Below are 22,350 nucleotides of genomic sequence, written 5' to 3'. Positions count from 1 at the left end.
ACGGTTGACATCTAGTGGAAGCCGTAGGAAGTGCAACCTCATCCATATCTCAATGTGTCGGTAGGCCAAGCTTTGAAAAACTACAAACCTCAGATGTCCCACTTCCTGGTTGGACTTTTCTCAGGTTTTCACCTGCCATATAAGTTATGTTATACTCACAGACATCATTCAAACAATTTTAGAAACTTCAGTGTTTTCTATCCAATACTAATAATAATGTGCATATATTAGCATCTGGGACAGAGTAGGAGGCAGTTCACTCTGGGCACGCAATTCATCCAAAAGTGAAAATGCTGCCCCCTATCCCAAAAAGGTTAACCAGTGCCCCATGACCTCTGGAATTAAAACAGCCCCAAAAACATCACTGACCCCCCTCCATATTTCAACATGGGTATGAGGTGCCTCTCCTAGTATGCATCTCTGTTTCGACGCCAAACATGCTGATGCTGTATCTGACCAAAATGTTACATTTTGGTCTCATCTGACCAGAACACCTTCTCCAAGTCATAATTTAAATAATGTTTGGCAAATTCCAAGCACTTGCATCTGTGTCTTGGGGTCAGAAAGGGCTTTCTTCTTGCAACCCTTCCAAAGGGCCTGTGGTTGTCTGATGGTGCTTTTTGAAACCCGGTGACCCCAAGATGCCACAAAAGCCTCCAATTCTTTCACAGTGATTCTTGGTGATTTTGTTGCTTCTCTCACTATCCTCCTCCCTACCCTGGGGGGAAAAATGCATTTGCGTCCTCTACCCGTGAGGTTTTCAACTGTTCCATATCTTTTCAATTTTCTAATAATTGCCCTGACAGTGCTCAGTGGTATATTCAATCGTTTGTGGATCTTCTTGTAGCCATTACCAGATTTATGAAGGTCTACGACTATCTGTCTCTTTTGAACTGCCAGTTCTTTTGTTTTCTTCATGGTGTTGGATGACAGCGGGATATTGCATGTATGTTACCTCATTTTTATACCCTAGTGAAACAGGAAGTGATGTAATGGCTCAATATAGTTCCTTAAGACTTAGATAAACTTAAATAACTGGAATTTAATTTTGGTAGATGTTATTTACAATAATCTTTAAGGGTGCCATTAATTGTGAAACCTTGATTTGGAGGAAATACATTTTTAATTAAATCAATAATGTAAGGGATTGATTTGATTTGAAGGGATTTCCTCCTCTTCTTCCGAAGAGGAGAGGCGAAAAGGATCAGAGGACCAATATGCGGCGTGGTAAGTGTCCATGGTTCTTTTAATATGTAAACTTACTCATGAACAACTGATACAACAAAACAAGAAACGTGTGAAACCCTAAACAGCCCTATCTGGTGCAAAACACAAAGACAGGAACAATCACCCACAAACACACAGTGACACCCAGGCTACCTAAGCATGATTCTCAATCAGAGACAACTAATGACACCTGCCTCTGATTGAGAACCATACTAGGCCGAAACATAGAAAACCCCAAATCATAGAAAATCAAACATAGACTGCCCACCCAACTCACGCCCTGACCATACTAACTAAATACAGAACACAGGAAATAAAGGTCAGAACGTGACAGTACCCCCCCCCAAAGGTGCGGACTCCGGCCGCAAAACCTTGACCTATAGGGGAGGGTCTGGGTGGGCGTCTGTCCGCGGTGGCGGCTCTGGCGCAGGACGCGGACCCCACTTCACCATTGTCTTAGTCCGCCTTATTGTCCGCCTCCGTGGCTTTCTCACCATGGCCACCCCTCTCAATGACCCCACTGGACAGAGGGGCAGCTCGGGACAGAGGGGCGGAAGATCTGGCGCCTCTGGGCTGAGAGGCTCAGGCGCCTCAGACTCCGGCAGCGGCGCCGGACAGGCGGGAGGCTCCGGACAGGCGGGAGGTTCCGGCAGCGGCGCCGGAAAGGCGGGAGGCTCCGGCAGTGGCGCCGGACAGGCGGGAGGCTCCGGCAGCGGCGCCGGACAGGCGGGAGGCTCCGGCAGCGGCGCCGGACAGGCGGGAGGCTCCGGACAGGCGGGAGGTTCCGGCAGCGGCGCCGGACAGGCGGGAGGCTCCGGCAGTGGCGCCGGACAGGCGGGAGACTCCAGACAGGCGGGAGGCTCCGGCAGCGGCGCCGGACAGGCGGGAGACTCCGGCAGCAGCGCCGGACAGGCGGGAGGCTCCGGACAGGCGGGAGGCTCCGGACAGGCGGGAGGCTCCGGCAGCGGCGCCGGACAGGCGGGAGGCTCCGGCAGCGGCACCGGACAGGCGGGAGGCTCCGGACAGGCGGGAGGCTCCGGCAGCGGCGCCGGACAGGCGGGAGGCTCCGGCAGCGGCGCCGGACAGGCGGGAGGCTCCGGCAGCGCTGGAGAGGAGGGAGCTCCTGTAAGGATGGGCCGGAGAGACAGCCTGGTGCGGGGGGCTGCCACCGGAGAGCTGGTGCGTGGAGGTGGTGACGGATAGACCGGGCCGTGCAGGCGCACTGGAGCTCTTGAGCACCGAGCCTGCCCAACCTTACCCGGTTGAATGGTCCCGGTCGCCCTGCCAGTGCGGCGAGGTGGAATAGCCCGCACTGGGCTATGCAGGCGAACCGGGGACACCGTGCGCAAGGTTGGTGCCATGTAAGCCGGCCCAAGGAGACGCACTGGAGACCAGATGCGTAGAGCCGGCTTCATGGCACTTGGCTCGATGCCCACTCTAGCCCGGCCGATACGCGGAGCTGGAATGTACCGCACCGGGCTGTGCACCCGCACTGGGGACACCGTGCGCTCCACCGCATAACACGGTGCCTGCCCGGTCTCTCTTGCCCCCCGGTAACCACAGGGAGTTTGCACAGGTCTCCTACCTGGCATAGCCATACTCCCTGTGAGCCCCCCCCCAATAAATTTTTGGGGCTGACTCTCGGGCTTCCATCCGCTCTGCCGTGCTAGTTCCTCATAATGCTGCCTCTCTGCTTTTGCTGCCTCCAGCTCGGCCTTGGGGCGGCAATATTCTCCTGGCTCTGCCCAGGGTCCTTTACCATCTAGAATCTCCTCCCAAGTCCATCTCTCCAAATAGTGCAGCCTCTCCCACTGCTGCTGCTGCTGCTCCTGCTGCTGCTGCTGCTCCTGCTGCTGCTGCCTCTGTTGCTTCTCCTGCTGCTGCTTTTGCCGTTGCCCGTTACCACGCCGCTTGGTCCTTGGTTGGTGGGTGATTCTGTAAGGGATTTCCTCCTCTTCTTCCGAAGAGGAGAGGCGAAAAGGATCAGAGGACCAATATGCGGCGTGGTAAGTGTCCATGGTTCTTTTAATATGTAAACTTACTCATGAACAACTGATACAACAAAACAAGAAACGTGTGAAACCCTAAACAGCCCTATCTGGTGCAAAACACAAAGACAGGAACAATCACCCACAAACACACAGTGACACCCAGGCTACCTAAGCATGATTCTCAATCAGAGACAACTAATGACACCTGCCTCTGATTGAGAACCATACTAGGCCGAAACATAGAAAACCCCAAATCATAGAAAATCAAACATAGACTGCCCACCCAACTCACGCCCTGACCATACTAACTAAATACAGAACACAGGAAATAAAGGTCAGAACGTGACAAATAAATTATTTTGGTTGGTTCCATTGAAACATTAATAAAGTACAGTATTTTTCACATGTTGGTATTTTGAGTTTATCTCTATAAATATATTGTTTATATTTGTTTAGCATTGTTTGTGCATTGCCAGTCAGGCGTGCCAGTAATTTTGGAGCCCACTGTATATATCTAATAGAACTCAGAGGGTTTTCTTTAATGGAAGCTTCTCTAATGTCAAACATGTAAAGTGTGGTGTACCGCAGGGCAGCTCTCTATGCTCTCTACTCTTTTCTATTTTTACAAATGACCTGCCACTAGCATTAAACAAAGCATGTGTGTCCATGTATGCTGATGATTCAACCATATACAAAATCAGCAATCACAGTTAATGAAGTCACTGAAACCCTTAACAAAGAGTTGCAGTCTGTTTTGGAATGGTTGGCCAGCAATAAACTGGTCCTGAACATTTCAAAAACTAAGGGCATTGTATTTGGTACAAATGATTCACTAAGTTCTAGACCTCATCTGAATCTGGTAATGAATGGTGTGGCTGTTGAACCAGTTGAACCAGCTGTCATTGTCAAAACATATAGATTCAATGGTTGTAAAATTGGGGAGAAGTCGGTCAGTAATGAAGAAATGCTCCGATTATTTGACACCAGACTCCACAAAGCAAGTCCTGCAGGCTCTAGTTTTATCTTATCTATTATTTTCCAGTCATATGGTCAAGTGCTGCAAAGAAAGACCTAGTTATGCTGTAGCTGATCCAGAACAGAGCGGCACATCTTGCTCTTCATTGTAATCAGTGGGCTAATATTAATACTATACATGCCAGTCTCTCTTTTGGCTAAGAGTTGAGGAAAGACTCCTTGTATAGTCAACTTACACACAGCACTGACACACACACTTACCCAACCAGACATGCTACCAGGGGTCTTTTCACAGTTCCCAGGTCCAGAACAAATTCAAGGAAACATACAGTATTATACAGAGCCATGAGTGCATGGAACTCCCTTCCATCTTTTATATAGCGCAAGTAAACTGCAAACCTGGCTTAAAAAATAATAATAAAGCAACACCTCACGTCAGAACTCTTCTCCCCATGTGACCTACTTGTTGTGTGTATGTATTGACATGTATGTGTAACTAATAGATGCGCACACACACACTAAATGTTATTGTTTTTAAATGGATGTCAATTGTAAAGTCTTTTGTCTGTAATGTAGTTTTTGTTATACGCTGGACCACAGTAAGACTTGCTGTCGCCCTTGACATTGACTAATGGGGATCCTTATAAATCAAATCAAATACTCTACTGGCATATCAAAGTTCCAGTGGAATTGAGGTAACCCTATTTGACAGGTCTCCATAAATAGATGATGTTCACTGCAGGGGTTGAGAAGAGGCCGACCTCTTTACAGCATTGCTTCCTCAATGTTTACTGGTGCTTGATGTTTCTGCCCTTAGAGGCGAGAACACAGAACATAACATAGAACACATCAAGGTGGGTGCTGACTGAATCCCTGTCGCAATGGATCCTGGGTGATTGTATCGGTCTTTGCGAGTCAATGGGCCGTAGCCATGGGCAACCACTGCAGGTCATAAAACGTGGGAGTATCGAGCAGCCTGAGGTTTAACCCATTTCCTGACAAACTGCGAAATCTTTATCGTCCTTGCATGGTGTCAATCGACCCTCCTATATATTTGGATGCTCATTCCCATGGATGAATAATGCATTCATATTAATATTCTACTTCACACCTATTGTTTTTATTTATTTTTTGCTGCACCTTCAACTCTTGATTGATACTCTAAAAAGTAACATTTTACTGTGTAATGGAACATAGGTCATCCACAGCAGACTTAGTGTTGTGAGGTTTTCTCCACTTCTTTCAAGGATGTTTTTGCTTCCTTCAGCTCTGCCTTCACTGACCTCTGCTGTACCTGCTTTTCCCTGTAACGTCGGTGCACAATAAATACTGTATATGGTATAGTGTACTTTGATACTGATCAATAAACACTGAATAGCTAAAGTGAAGTGGGTATTATATGAGAGAAACATAATGCTCAAATCCTGGCAACTGAGCTAACTATATTCTTTGTCGTGAAATATCCCCAATTTCAACAATAACCTTGACGATAAAAAAAAAACAGCATTTCAGAATTAGTGAGCAAACCCCTTTCCTCCCTACACCATAGATTTACAGAGTGAAGCAGATCCTTGAACGCGACCTTGGAACTATTCAGAGACACTTAGCCTAAAGCTGTGGAGAGAAAAGTTAGTTTGGTATTCCTAACTAACCCTGTTCTATCTGAACAAATGAGGTGGGAACATAAGCTTGTTTACTGTTTGCACAGCATAGCCTCTCCTTCTTCTGAGTCCACTCACAGCCCAATGTACTGGTGATGATTGCAGTGTGAAGTGGGAAGCCAATACTTTGTTCTGGTATTGTTGTTTTTACTGAAGTTCTGCACCCTTTGGTGCAGGCCTATGATTGAAACAGAGGGCTTCTTCTAGAGCAGTGGTGACCTATCGGTGATCGCGATCGATGGCCGATTTCCAAGGCATTCGTAGTCAATCACCAAACATTTCTGTTCCAAATTGTTTTTTGGTTTAGCGCTGTTGGTGGTAGGTGCACTTGATTTAGCAGCTCTAGCGCCGGGAAGGCAAAGTGTTCCCATTTTGAAACATTTCATGTGTCTGAAGGTAGAACTCTGCATATCCGGCAGGCCCAGGGAGCAAATCTAGTGCACCTAAAGGCCGAACGCTGGCCAATCAGAAAGCTCAGATCACTGTGTCTGCACAGTTTCTTAAAGCCATAGGCTGTAAAATGAAGCCTTAAGTACACAACAAAGTTATTACTGTGAGATTTCAAAACTTTTAAAACCATGACTAGAGAGAGACTCAATGAATATAGCAAATAGGTGCTGTTTTTAAAAGTAAGTTCATGTTTAAGTTGTTATTCAGCAGTGTCGACACTTTGTTTAACACTTTTATAAGCCATAACATGTGTGCTCCCTACTTCCACACACACACTACAACCAGCACTGCAGCTGTAATGAATGAGTATAGAAAAGTGTTTTGATAAGCTTGCTGATTGTGTCTTTTGTAATATTAAGGTATATTTCACTTTCTCTGGTCATAGAAGTAACAACAATTAATTGGTGCATGAGGTAGAAATAATACCGTGTGACTTGAGTTTCGCCATCAGTTGGAAGAGAGGCAGCCTCACCTCGGCTTCCTCCCTCCCCATCAGTCCAGTAAAATAAAAGAATAACAAATTATTATGCTCACTCAGCGGTGCCTCACAAGTAACACAACAAATTACCTATTGCCAGCGTGATCATATACAATTTAAAAATATATATAATTTCTCAATTTCAGGGAAATTCAAGCATAGCCAATATGCAGCGATAATGTATTGCGCCTATAGCCTACTGCACAAACCTCATTGCTAAAGAACTGTTTTTAACAGGTTAATGTTGCATAGGATGTTGTTTTTTAAGTCATGTTTTTAAAAAGCGATTTGGACTCAGTATTTGGTATCTGAAAGCCTGTTTTATTTCCACTCAGTTTGACTATAGCTAGGCCACAGTCTAGACTTGTGGTGTGGCTTATCTCCTTCTTTTACTCAATCTGTCATTGAGTAAATAAGTCACTTCCTGTGGCTGAGGCAAACTGAGGGAACATGTTGTCCGTCCTACACTCCTAGAACTATAAAGGCTTTTTTGGATTTCCCTGAAGGAGATCCCTAGGTAGAACCAAAGAACCAAAGAGACAGACCTAAACAAACCATTTATGAACCCTTTTTTTCTGCAAGCGTAGTCTATAAATCTACTTCTCACATAGCACCGCTGTGTAGATCAAATAAATAAGACCCAACTTTGTTTAGTCATTTTTATTGTAATGCTAACTGACACAAAACATGTTATGCCTTCAACACAACTCATTCTATGATGCAGAAACTATGTAAATACTGTCAGTTAGAACACTTTATTATGGAAATCATTTTGAATGCCACATACTGTGTATACAGTGTGAGCTGATGTTCTTCACTTCAGCTGAAATATCACAATAAATTACAGAAGGCTATTTTATTTCCACCTAAATATTTATATGGATTTATTAGGGACACAGTTATTATCCAAAGCTTATCTTTGTAGACATATGCCTCCACTAAATACCCAATATTGTACCAAAACTCTACTTTCATTTTCTCTCCCTAGCTGAGCGGGTCTGGTCCTATGAGCCTCAGCTGGCACAACTCGCTCATCTTATCTATCTAGGTTGGATTTCATTACAATTCACATCTTTCTCATATATTGTATTGCTTCCATCTGTTTCACTGTTCTGCCCTCCAGCTATTTATAAGAGTAGTTCTGCTAACAATGCATTACCTTATATGTTTTTCATCGTGCCTTTAGGAGTTTGAGGGACTAGGTCTTGTGAAAATGTTGTTTTCATCCTTGGCTGGAGCTCTCTCTGGCACAGTGAAGGCTCCTCAGAGGAGGAAGGGGAGTACCATCCTACTCAGTGAATTGAATACAAATTTAAATAGTGAAACATTAAAAGAAGTTTGGATAAAACTATGCAAAATATTTTCACTTAGTACTTTCTTGGGTAGCACAATGGTGTAGCCCGGAGGACAGATATTTTTCAACCTCCTCTGGGTACATTGACCAAGAAGACTCATGGTTCTCACCCTTACCATAGACTTACACAGTAATTTTGACGACTTCCAGAAGACTTATCAGAGCTTTTGCAATATGAACTAATATCTTGTCCACCCAATCGAAGGATCAGAGTAGTAATTTAGTACTGAAAGCATAAGTTACATCTAGCTAGCACTGCAGTGCATAACATGTGGTTAGTAGTTGACTCAGAGAGAAAAATAATATAGTTCAAGAATTTTTAACAAATTCATTTCCTCAAACTTTAAAGTATCGGCAGTGAGATTGAATGATATAAATACAGTTGAAGTCGGAAGTTTACATACACTTAGGTTGGAGTCATTAAAACTCGTTTTTCAACCACTCCACAAATTTCTTGTTAACAAACTATAGTTTTGGCAAGTCAGTTAGGACATCTAATTTGTGCATGACACAAGTAATTTTTCCAACAATTGTTTCCAGACGGATTATTTAACTTAGAATTCACTGTATCACAATTCCAGTTGGTCAGAAGTTTACATACACTAAGTTGACTGTGCCTTTCAACAGCTTGGAAAATTCCAGAAAATGATGTCATGGCTTTAGAAGCTTTTGATAGGTTAATTGACATCATTTGAGCCAATTGGAGGTGTGCCTGTGGATGTATTTCAAGGCCTACCTTCAAACTCAGTGCCTCTTTGCTTGACATCATGGGAAAATCAAAAGAAATCAGCCAAGACTTGAGAACATTTTGTCTGGTTCATCCTTGGGAGCAGTTTCCAAATGCCTGAAGATACCACATTCATCTGTACAAACAATAGTACGCAAGTATAAACACCATTTGACCACGCAGCCATCGTACCGCTCAGGAAGGAGATGTGTTCTGTCTCCTAGAGATGTACTTTGGTGCGAAAAGTGCAAATCAATCCCAGAACAACCGCAAAGGACCTTGTGAAGATGCTGGAGGAAACAGGTACAAAAGTATCTATATCCACAGTAAAACAAGTCCTATTTCGACATAACCTGAAAGGCCGCTCAGCAAGGAAGAAGCCACTGCTCCAAAACCACCATAAAAAAGTCAGACTACGGTTTGCAACTGCACATGGGGACAAAGATCATACTTTTTTGAGAATTGTCCTCTGGTCTGATGAAACAAAAATAGAACTGTTTGGCCATATTGAACATTGTTATGTTTGGAGGAACAAGGGGGAGGCTTGCAAGCTGAAGAACACCATCCCAACCATGAAGCATGGGGGTGGCAGCATCATGTTGTGGGGGTGCTTTGCTGCATAAGGGACTGGTGCACTTCACAAAATAGATGACATCATGAGGAAGGACAATTATGTGGATATTGTCGTGTCTTTACTATCATTAAATTAAGACTTTTAGTTTTTATCAAAGATTCTCTGTAATTAGTATTACGCGATTAAACTGATTAAACATGTAACTAATTAACTAGGAAGTCAGGGCACCAAGGAAAATATTCAGATTACAAAGTTATAATTTCCTAATATAACTTTCAGATATTTTATATCTGATCAATTAGTCTTCGAATTAATGAATTATTTACTTTACCTCATGTTAGTCTCATTACAAACGTTGTAAATTGTTGGTTATCTGCACGAACCCAGTCTTCACTATGAGTCATCCATACATCAATTGTCTTAAATCATTTATTTACTAACTAAGTAGTTCAATCACAGAAGTGCACACACAAACAAACAAAGTAAATATGGTTACAAGAAATGATAGGGGAATGTGCCCTAGTGGGCTAAACTGGCATGGCGGCTTGTTCAACAAAAGGGAATTGGGGGTCGACTGAGAAGTCACTACAGAGTTGATAATTATAACAATTGAAATACTAATCCTTTGCAAATGAACGCTCACTCATTTGGGAACGATTGCAATCAATATATATATATATATTTACGCTCAGTGTGTCGTCTTGATCGCTGTTGAAATGTTTGGTTCTTTTGTAGAATTGTCCGTCTCTCTCTCTCTCTCTCTCTCTCTGTCTGTCATGGTTAGAGGGGATAGTTCAGAGCGACATTAATATTAATTAATGTTGTAGAATGGATGTTTCGGCGGTTGTCGTTCTTCGTGTTCAATTATACCGAATTCCTAGCTGCAGACTAGTAATTAATATCAAAGACTTGTTCTTATTCTGTCAGTATCGATAGTCTAATAGTTTAACCACGTGGTATGGTTAAAAGATTCAGCAATGGTCTGTAACCTTTGTCCTCTCGTAATAGAGAAAAACATGGTCTAGTGAGAACTTCTCAAAGTTGGGGTTTTATTCGGAATTGCAGAAAAGGGCCTGTCCAAGGATGCCCGACCCTAACTGGGCTCATGGGCGGTCCTCTGATATAGTTAAACTCAAAGGGGAATTGGAATTTCCTTCATTAAACAGTCTAAAATCACATTACACAATTTTACAAACAGTATCACCCTCACTCATTCATCTTATACAACAATTAGATGTAAACCTTATATCGGAGGCTATTATATAAACACCGTCTCCCATGAGCTTCACCAAAATGTAACAAACAGACCAGTTCGTAGCTGGATTCTTCACCGATCTTTTATACCTTCTCCGGAACATAAATGTTGTTCAGGACCTCAAGTTCTATGAGGTGGAAGAAATTCCTTTGTTCTCTATGAAACTTCACTCTGTCTCTATACTGTGTGGCCATGAGGCAGGGTCTTCCCTAGGAATTTACGACCTCTCTGACCACAGCAGCCTGGTTGTAAGAGACAGAGAGAGGGGGATGGTGCTTGCTGTACCCAAAGAGGGCAATGTCTGGTTGTAGTCCAGGATCCAGTTACAGAGGGAGGTGTTTAGTCTCAGGATCCTTAGCTTAGTGATGAGCTTTGTGGGCACTATGGTGTTGAACTCTGAAACAAGTAGGTATTACAGACTCGGTCAGGGAGAGGTTGAACATTTCAGTGAAGACACTTGCCAGTTGGTCCGCGCATACTTTGAGTACACATCCTGGTAATTCGTCTGGCCCTGCTGCTTTGTGAATGTTGACACAGTCATCCGGAACAGCTTGTGCTCTCATGCACGCTTCAGTGTTCCTTGCCTGGAAGCGAGCATAAAAGTAATGTAGCTCGTCTGGTAGGCTTGCGTCACTGGCTTTCCGCGGCTCGGTATCCTTTTGAAGTCCATAATAGTTTTCAAGCCCTGTCATATCCGACAAGCGCCAGAGCCGGTGTAGTAGGATTCTATCATAGTTCTGTATTGACGCTTTGCCTGTTTGATGGGTCGCCTGAGGGCATGGCAGGATTTCTAATTAGCGTCCGGATTAGTGTCCTGCTCCGTGAAAGCGGCAGCACTTGCCTTTAGCTCGGTGCGGCTGTTGTTTGTAGTCCAAGGCCTCCGGATTGGGATATGTACAGTATGTACGGTCACTGTGAGGACGATGTTGTCGATGCACTTATTGATGAAACCGGGGACTGAGGTGGTATACTCCTCAATGCCATTGGATGAATCCCAGAACATATTCCAGTCTGTGCTAGCAAAACCGTCCTGTAGCTTAGCATCCGCGTCATCTGACCACTTCTGTACTGAGCGAGTCACTGGTGCTTCCTGCTTTGGGTTTTCTTGTAAGCAGGAATCAGGAGGATAGAATTAGGGTCAGATTTGCCAAATGGAGGGTGAGGGAAAGCTTTGTATGCATCTCTGTGTGGAGTAAAGGTGGTCTACAGTTTTTTTCCTCTGGTTGCACATGTGACATGCTGGTAGAAATGAGGTGAAACGGATTTAAGTTTGCCTGCATTAAAGTCCCCAGCCACTAGGAGCACTGCTTCTGGATGAGCATGTTTTTTTGCTTATACAGCTCATTGAGTGCGGTCTTAGAGCCACCATCAGTTTGTGATGGTAAATAGATGGCTACAAATAATAGAGATGAGAACTCTCTTGGTAGATTTTGACTTGATTTGGATCTATTTTAGTCCCCATTTGGACTAATCTTCCAAGAGTCCTTAAACATTAAAATACAATTTATAATACAAACACACTTTCACATATAACACACTATTACAAACACACATAATATACTAGCATAATGACCCAATAAATACTCAATCTAAAAAAAAAGATTCTTCATCTACTATAGTCCCACAACATTTCTATATACTATATTTAAATTGTTTTAAAATAATGTTTAAATGTATATATTGAAAGGTTTCTAGTTTGCTCAGTTAATTTATTCCATTTCTTTATTGCTCTAAATCGAAATGTTCTTTTGCCTATTTCTCTTTTCTGTCTGGATAACGCATAGATGGTGGACAATCTATTCCTAGTATTTACGGAATGTCTGTCTCTTACCAACTGAATACCGTTGTGAATAGAACTTGGCCGTTTTAAATTATGTATATCATAAAATAAAATAAGCATGTTTTTTGCAATTATCTTGTCGATTGATGACCAACAAAAAACTCTGCGCATGACTGCACCAGAAGAACCATTTCTCCACCTTAAAACAATCCTTGCTGCTTTATTCTGTGCATTCTGCAGCCTCCTAACTTCACTTGATGATGCATTTCCCCAGACCACCGAACAGTAGTTCACCTGACTCTCAATTAATGCTTGTGTTATTTGCTGAATAATTTTTCCTGGTAAATATTTAGCTATCCTTCTGATTATGCATGCTGATATAATATATATATATTTTTACATAGATTCGTTATTTGAGACGACCATGATAAGCAGTTGTCTAGCTGCACTCCCAATAGTTTGGTTTCTGCCACTTCTTCAATTTGTACTCCTGCCATACTTAATTCTATCCCATGCTGTTTTGGCCTTTTCCTAGTTGAACAGACCAACATAACTTTGGTTTTCTTGGTGTTTAAAACAAGTTTGTTTTGGCAAACCCACTTCCTGATATTCTCAAAATCTCCTCATAAAGCCTGCTACCAATTGTCTTGCTGCATAAATTGTAGTATCATCTGCAAATATAGTAGCTTGAGTTTCAACCAAGGCATAGGGGAGGTCGTTGGTACATATTAAGTAAAGAAGTGGCCCAAGGCAGCTGCCCTGCGGTATTCCACAGTTTAACACATTAGGGGAAGAAAATGAACCATTGATATAGGTGGACTGTTTCCTGTCAGTTAGATATGACTGTACCCAATTCAATGCTACCTCCTTAAAACCATAATGCATTAATTTTGTCAAAATTATTCCATGATCCACTAAATCAAATGCTGCACTGAAATCTAAAAATAGTACACCTACAAATGTGCCATTGTCCATAGCATTGAGCCACTGGTCAGTAATGTCAACCAATGCAGTGGTAGTGGAATGGTTTTTGCGATAAGCATGCTGATTGGCTGTAATCAGATCATTCTTTTCCATGTACTCCCACATTTGTCTACTCACAATACCCTCCAATATCTTACTGAGTGTAGGGAGTAGACTAATTGGTCGACTATTGGCAGGAGTAATGGGTTCTTTGCAGTCTTTCGGAATAGGACACAGTTTCGCATGCTTCCATACATTTGCAAACATCCCCTTTTCCAGTGACCAATTAAATATGTATCTCAGTGGAACTGCAATCTGGGGAGCAGCACAGCGAAGCAAAAAATTGTCCATAAGACCATAACCTGTAGATTTACCATCAGGTAATGACTTCAATAGGTTTAACACCTCCTCCACTGAAACCGTTTGTAGACTAAAAGAGCAGATCTTATTGCTCATAATATGATCATCAATCCATTGGACAATAGCTTGTTTGGAAGAATGTATGTCTACATTGTTGCTCAGTAATTAAATTTTCTGAGTAAAAAAAATCTGCAAAATGATTGGCAACGTCAACTGGTTTTGTTATTATTCTCCCGTCAAACTCCACACTAGATGGGCATGATGAGATAGATGTACCAAGTAAGCCCTTAACTGTGTTCCATACATTTTTAGAATCATTTTTACAATCAATAAAAGCATTGTTGTAAAATAACTTTTTTTTTCTTTCGGTTCAATTTAACTGCATAATTACATAATGTTCTATAATTCTGTTCATCAATTTCTAATTTTGACTTGGCTGCTAAGACCTTTGCCATATTTCTTTGAGAAAAAGCCTCACCCAGTTCATCATCAATCCATGGAGATGGACGGGCACCAATTGTACTCTTTCTTATAGGGGCATGATGGTCCATTACCTCCATGAGCAAATCAATAAAACATTCTGTAGTGTGATTTAAATCATCCTCTAGATAAATCAGCTCCCAGGGTACAGCAGCCAAATCATTTAGAAATAACTCATGATTAAATGTTTTAAAATTTATTTTGACCACAATCCTAGGGGGTTTCTTTGGAAAAATTGGTGTTCATGGTTATGGTCACAATATTATGGTCTGTCCAGCCCACTGGCATTGATCTGGCTTTTAAGCATTGCAATGGTATATTACAGAAAATCAGATCAATGCATGTGTCTGAACGATGACCCAACTTAATTGAAGATCTAGTAGTATCATTAACCATTTGTTTCAAACCACAGTTCTTAGCATATCTCATCAATTTTGTTCTATTCAAACTATTGTGATCCTTCCAATTTATATTAAAATCACAGAAGGTAAATACATCTCTGTTGCTATTTGTCGCCTGGTCAAACCCAGTACATAAGTCATCCAGATAGGACACCTTAGAGCTAGGAGGTCTATACACACACCTCCTACCAATACGGGTGCCTGGTGAGGCAGATGTACTTGAGGCCATAGTGCCTCTATTTGACCTACATTAAGGTCATCCCTCCTCTTAAAAGATACAGTGGGGCAAAAAAGTATTTAGTCAGCCACCAATTGTGCCAGTTCCCCCACTTAAAAAGATGAGAGAGGCCTGTAATTTTCATCATAGGTACACTTCAACTATGACAGACAAAATTAGAAAAAGAAATCCAGAAAATCACATTGTAGGATTTTTTATGAATTTATTTGCAAATTATGGTGGAAAATAAGTATTTGGTCAATAACAAAAGTTTATCTCAATACATTGTTATATATCCTTTGTTGGCAATGACAGAGGTCAAACGTTTTCTGTAAGTCTTCACAAGGTTTTCACACACTGTTGCTGGTAAAATTCTGTAGGTTATGGTATTTATAATTTCATAATTGTGTCTATTCTAGACAGAATACATTATTATTGCTCTCAACTTAGCATTCAAAAGCCATGGGGTTATGATTGTCGCCTATTAATCAATGTTCTGTAATGCTTGAGGACGACTCTACTTTTGACCGAATGAAGTATGGCTTTTTCATTTGTAATTCAAATAGTATCAAAAAACAAAAAGGATGCATTGTTTGAGCACTTCTATCGAAGGTTATTTTACAATGAAAGTGGCAACTTTCAGTTACCTAACCTCACTGAACTTGAGCACTGACAAATACAGTACAGAAAAAAAAACGAAAAACTTTGATTTACTGTATGCCTGAGACCTTTAGGCTGAGGAAGTCTTGTTGGGTAGTCAGCATCAAAACTGATCTCCCTGTAATTGCATAATGCAAAATACCTGTTACAAGGACAATTAACACAAATATTTTGCTTGAAGCTTTACTGAATAATTTTTCCAATATATTATGTACAATGTTATCTCTGTTCAAGGGTCCCATGCTTAGTCTATTCTCTCTACATAGTCTCTGTGGTAGACTACACCACATAAGTAAGTATTACAGTAACTTAACAGTATCTATGTGGCCTACACAACCCTCTCCCCAGCCACCATCAGCCACTATCTACTGCTGGACAAAATCCCCAGCTAACCATGCAGCATGCATTAGAAAAGCTCAGCTTCTCTGGAACTTCTATTCTCTGTAGGAAAGAGACTTGTGATGACATCAGTCATCTTTTGGAGACAAAGTGAGGGTAGAAGGTCCATTGGTTTTCAGCAGTGTTGGTACACTGAGATGGATGAACAAAAAAACACCCATATTTTCTCATCGCAAAGTCAAGACTCCAATTTTCTGGATTTCTCTTTCTCATTTTGTCTGTCATAGTTGAAGTGTATCTATGATGAAAATTACAGGCCTCTCATCTTTTTAAGTGGGAGAACTTGCACAATTGGTGGCTGACTAAATAATTTTTTGCCCCACTGTATATGTCACGTTCTGACCTTAGTTCCTTTGTTTTTGTCTGTGTTTTAGTATGGTCAGGGCGTGAGTTGGGGTGGGCAGTCTATGTTTGTTTTTCTATGTGTGTTTTTGAGTTCGGCCTAGTATGGTTCTCAATCAGAGGCAGCTGTCAATTGTTGTCCCTGATTGAGAATCATACTTAGGTAGCCTGGGTTTCACTTTTGGTTTGTGGGTGTTTGTTTCCGTGTGAGTGTTTGGGCCACACTGTACTGTTTCGTTTTGTTCACATTGTTCCAGTGTTCAGTTTGTTTATTAAAAAGACATGAACACTTATCACGCTGCACCTTGGTCCTCCTCTCTATCCGTTACAATATATATGTATATATATATATATATATATATATATATATATATATATAAAATTAAAAATATATATATTTTTTTGGGGGGGGGGTTCATTACAGAGAAAATTGGTTGACACATTTTGCTGAGTCATCACTTCCCATTGACAATATATTATAAAAATGTGTCTAAAGCACAGGAGGTTGGTGGCACCTTAATTTGGGATGATGGGCTTGTGCTAATGGCTGGAGTTGAATCAGTGGAATAGTGTCAAATATATCATGCCATTCCATTAGCTCTGTTCCAGCCATTATTATGAGCTGTCCTCCCCTCAGCAGCCTCCGTGGTCTAAAGCATGTTAGAAAACGCTCCAAAATACTCCAAACTAACTCATATTTAATCAGAATCCCATTCTGAATATTGTCTCTGCAAATATTTTTTTTATTCCACTGTCACCATAAATTCACAACTGCATTTTGCTGTTGCTGTCGTAAACACCATCATTCTCATGAATTGTGAAAATTAGAACTACTGTACTACTGTATGCAGCTTTAACTAACTCACATGTTATGCATACAGTAGTAAAATGCCTGTGCTGTTCCATTGAACAGTGTCAATACCAGTTTAATTAAGTCAATCTTAATTAAACTCTGAGTGGTTGTTTTGGAAATCGAAATAAAATCTTACTGCTGGCAATGTCATAAGAATCTCCCTGATTGCTAAAGTCATTTTAAGATGTCAGGCTTGAAAATCCGTTCAGCCATTTTGGCACGGTGACTCACTACCCAAACTAGAGGCAACTGGTTTCAAGTGGCTACGAGACATCATGTGATCTCCTACTGCTATCTAGTAGACAAAAACAATGCACAAACTCTGCACTTAAAAATGGCTGTGTTCTTATGGTAATTTGTGCATGGTTAGAGCGCCACCATTAGGGAAAGGATCTTACTTTTTAAAAAAAAATCCTTTATACATTCAAATCTCTTATTTAATTGGGGAATTAAAATTAAATACACCTAGCTATGTCTAATTGACTAATGAGTCATAATGGCTCTTTGAGACAATGACAATTATACAATTATACCTTATATTACTTAACAGATGTTTGGGCATATCAGAGGAATTTTGTTCAGCTCACCGGTGTCCTTGGATTTTCTTTACCACTATTGTACCTAAATTCTATCCCACTTGGAGGAGTTGTTTTTATATCTAAGATGTCGACAAATGTCGCTCCACCTGAGCAGATGAATGAAAACCGCCCTGATTAAATCTGAAAATGAGCAAGTGTTGTGGAGACCAATCTGAGCCTGTCCCACACCATTTTAGTAGTTTAGTACACTTCGAATTAAGCACTTTGAATGGGTTCATATAAGATCATTAGGCTACAAAAACATTTCTATTGCCTGACCCCGCAACAACATTTTGGTGCAACCAAATCATAGGCTTGTGCCACCAGCTGAAAACATTAGGAAAAAGTTAGTATGGAGCCTGTGTGTACTGTCTCACATAGAATATAGAACATGTAAGTTACAGGATCTGTATGCTTTATAGTCACGAAATAGTCATGTTACTAAATGAAATATGACAAGGTGTTAGAAGTGAAAGTAATCCAAAAGTAATTGAAATTACTACTTCATTTTTCATGTAACTAAAGCAGTAATGGACTACATTTTTCAGATAATACACCCAACCCTCCCCACATGTCAGTAGCAATATACAGGTAACTGCCAAAATAAAGGAAACACTGACATAAAAAGTTTCTTAAATAGGGTGTTAGGCCAACACGAGCCAGAACAGACTGAATACACTATAGATTAAACAAGTGTCTGGAACTCTATTGGAGGGATCCGACACCATTATTCTCAGGATGGTAAGTTGGTGGTTGAAGATATCCCTCTAGTGGTGTGGGGGCTGTGCTTTGGCAAAGTGGGTGGGGTTATATCCTTCCTGTTTGGCCCTGTCTGGGGGTGTCCTCGGATGGGGCCACAGTGTCTCCTGACCCCTCCTGTCTCAGCCTCCAGTATTTATGCTGCAGTAGTTAATGTGTCGGGGGGCTAGGGTCAGTTTGTTATATCTGGAGTACCTCTCCTGTCCTATTCGGTGTCCTGTGTGAATCTAAGTGTGCGTTCTCTAATTCTCATTCTCTCTCTCTCTCTCTCTCTCTCTCTCTCTCTCTCTCTCTCTCTCTCTCTCGGAGGACCTGAGCCCTAGGACCATGCCCCAGGACTACCTGACATGATGACTCCTTGCTGTCCCCAGTCCACCTGGCCGTGCTGCTGCTCCAGTTTCAACTGTTCTGCCTTATTATTATTCGACCATGCTGGTCATTTATGAACATTTGAACATCTTGGCCATGTTCTGTTATAATCTCCACCCGGCACAGCCAGAAGAGGACTGGCCACCCCACATATGCTCTCTCTAATTCTCTCTTTCTTTCTCTCTCTCGGAGGACCTGAGCCCTAGGACCATGCCCCAGGACTACCTGACATGATGACTCCTTGCTGTCCCCAGTCCACCTGACCGTGCTGCTGCTCCAGTTTCAACTGTTCTGCCTTATTATTATACGACCATGCTGGTCATTTATGAACATTTGAACATCTTGGCCATGTTCTGTTATAATCTCCACCCGGCACAGCCAGAAGAGGACTGGCCACCCAACATAGCCTGGTTCCTCTCTAGGTTTCTTCCTAGGTTTTGGCCTTTCTAGGGAGTTTTTCCTAGCCACCGTGCTTCTACACCTGCATTGCTTGCTGTTTGGGGTTTTAGGCTGGGTTTCTGTACAGCACTTTGAGATATCAGCTGATGTACGAAGGGCTATATAAATACATTTGATTTGATTTGATTTATTCCATGAGAAATTCCATCATTTGGTGTTTTGTTGATGGTGGTGAAAAACGCTGTCTCAGGCACCGCTCAATAATCTCCCATAAATGAGAATGGTGTTAAGTTGTGATCAAGTGACTGAGAAGGCTATGGCATATGGTTTACAGCATTTTCGTGATCATCAAACCATTCAGTGACCACTCATGCCCTGTGGATGGGGGCATTGTCATCCTATGGGGGGGCAAAGCCATCCCACCTAGTACATTTGGTTCCTTGGAAGTAGTGGGAACATTTGTTTTTGGTTTCACTTTGGTTGTGGGGAGAAAGCCATACATTGGTAAAACTGAATGTTTTTTTAAACGTTCTGAGAACAGAAGTGAACATTTAGCCTGTTCTGGGAACTTTTAATCTTTACTTTTCAGCGAGGTTCTGAGAACATTTTACTCTGTTTCCTTTAAAGTTTTCCTGGGAGGTGTTATTAACACTGAGGATGAAAATTATAGGTTATTTGGAGTTTTTTTTAAACTTCCTTTCAATAGCACTGCAAACTTATTTTGGGTTGACTTTTTATAAAACTCCAAGCACAGATAGGACACCATTAATCATGCAAATATATATATATATATATATATAGTGACATGGCATCAGTGATATTCAAACCTATAATCTTCTGTTCTTTATCCATGGAATTAGTCCACTGCACCAACAGGATGGAGCTAGCATGCCATGTTTTTTTTTACACTTACAAAGCTGTTAGTGGGCACAGCCAACACACCTGAACACACTTAACAAGATAGAGGATAAAGTTTTGTTGACGCTGAACGTATATTTTCAAATTACATTCTTAGAACGTTCTCTGAACGTTACTAAAGTGTTTGTGGTTTTTAATGGAGTTTTCTTAACATTCTCTGAACAATTTGAGAACATGACTTTAAATAGAACCACGAAGGAAATGTTATGCTGAAGTACTGACATTCCCAGAGAAGAACATTGTTTCTTAACATTCTTTGAACTATTCCCAATGTCAAACCAGTAGAAGAAGATTTCTAGAACACTACCAAAATTTTAATGTAACCATGTTTGACATTTTTGAAAACGTTCTGTTAATGTAATGAAATGCCAAGAAAATAATGTTTTGTCAAGTTCCTTAAATGTGCTGAGAATGTTCCAAAGTCAAGCAACTATCCTACACCATTCCCAAAAAGTTTTGGGAAGGTTGTATGCAAAATTACCATAGGACAATCACGCTCTGACCAAGCTCTAAAAAAACATATGGTTCTCAGAACGTTATGTGCTAGCTGGGATGGTAGCCAAAATAATGGCATGCCCAGCATTTTTATACATGACGATAAGCATAATGGAATGTTAGTTGCTTAATTAACTCTGGAACAACACCTGTGTTGAAGCATTTGCTTTCAATATACTTTGTATCCTTCATTGACTAAAGTTTTTCCATCATTTTGTCATTTACCTGTAGTTGACAACATGCAAATACAGGTAGGCAGCCTACCCTTGTAATGGTCAATTTAACATGCGGTAAATTGAAACCGACTTAAACAAGGATTTTCAACATGTATTCTAATAGGGGAGTATCTGTCAGAAGAACTAGCGTAATGTCAAAAACCTTAGTATTTTAGAGATACTGTATAGCTTGCTCAAAAAGAGTGACATATCTATCCATCTTGCCCTAACAGCTCTACAGATAAATAAAATAGCCTATAATTTGCAGAAAATCACGTCAATGTCTACAGTGTCCACCACACACCACTAAAAACAACAATGCCACGCCCTCACATTTTAGAAAATAAAGTTAAGTCAGGGTTCGCTTTGTAACCACTTGTTTGCTAAATAAACCACTTACTAACACAAACACAGCGCGTATTCTTACCTGTGCAGCTATAAATGAGAGATCCATACTGTTGCTCTAGTCAAGACAACCAACCTACGCACCCAAAAAGAAAAATTGTAGTTTATTTTATTCCCAAAAACAGCATTGGTCTACGTGTGACAAGCAGTCTTCAGGTTCAGTCTAATTTAATGTGAAAAACATGTCGAGCAATTACATACAAACGGCAATTTTGTAACGAGAGGTTGAGTAGTTTTCAGGTCCACATCTGCGCGAGCATAGAGCGGGAGAATGCGATGTGAGCGTGGGAGACGAGAGAAGAAGCGGGCACGGTGAATGATGCTCTGTGTACTGTGTTCTCGAAGTCACATTAGGGATGGAGGCGGGTGAACAACAAGCTCTCTATCCCTCTCTCTTTCTCTATTAAACTCCTACTTTTACCCAGTTAGAATCGAGTACCCTACTTCTTGCTTGAAAAATAATGTTAAACTGTCAATCATGTCAATCAATTCTCAAATGTATGTTCCCCATGTGGGTCCTGGCAGACGTTTTACAGTGACAGACTAGGCTACCAAAGATAAGGACAGGTAATCAAGGAGTATGATTTGAAATGTATTTTTCAATATTCCCATGCTGTTCATATTACAGTGATACAGAGAAGACCTGGCCTATACTCTCTGCCTACATGCTTGAGTCAAATGTAGACCACACAAACTTGGACAGTAGTTACTGTAACATTGATATTCATAACAGCCTCCCCTGTATCTCCAAACAGTGGAGGCTCCTGAGAGGAGGAAGGGGAGGACCATCCTCCTCAGTTAATTTAATAAAAAGTGAAACATTAAAAAAGTTATCCTTTTTAGATTAAACAATACTAAATATATTCACGACACCAAATCATTTATTAAAACAGTTTTAATTGCAAACTCTAAACTGGAGATGATGGGCCATTGTGCGCCGCCCTATGGGTACACTGACTTCAATACAAAACCTAGGAGGCTCATGATTTTCACCCCCTTTCATAGACTTACACCGTAATTATGACAACTTCCTGAGAACGTCCTCCAACCTATCAGAGCGCTTGC

General features: G+C 41.4%; 1 protein-coding gene across 1 annotated transcript in view; it reads right to left on the bottom strand.

Moving 5' to 3' along the window:
* The window catches only part of LOC109893690 (uncharacterized protein C14orf132-like), a 47,857-nt gene extending 26,220 nt beyond the window's left edge, over positions 1 to 21,637 (bottom strand). The window contains exon 1 of the mRNA XM_031828773.1: positions 21,308 to 21,637. Within this exon, the coding sequence (XP_031684633.1) occupies positions 21,308 to 21,334 (27 nt within the window). The 5' untranslated portion in view covers positions 21,335 to 21,637. The remainder of the gene's footprint in view (positions 1 to 21,307) is intronic.
* Positions 21,638 to 22,350: the final 713 nt, after the last annotated feature.

The sequence above is a fragment of the Oncorhynchus kisutch genome, linkage group LG7, assembly GCF_002021735.2.
Source record: "Oncorhynchus kisutch isolate 150728-3 linkage group LG7, Okis_V2, whole genome shotgun sequence".
NCBI lineage: Eukaryota > Metazoa > Chordata > Actinopteri > Salmoniformes > Salmonidae > Oncorhynchus > Oncorhynchus kisutch.
The sequence above is the reverse complement of the archived record's forward strand: the minus strand, read 5'-3'. Positions and strand labels throughout refer to the sequence as shown.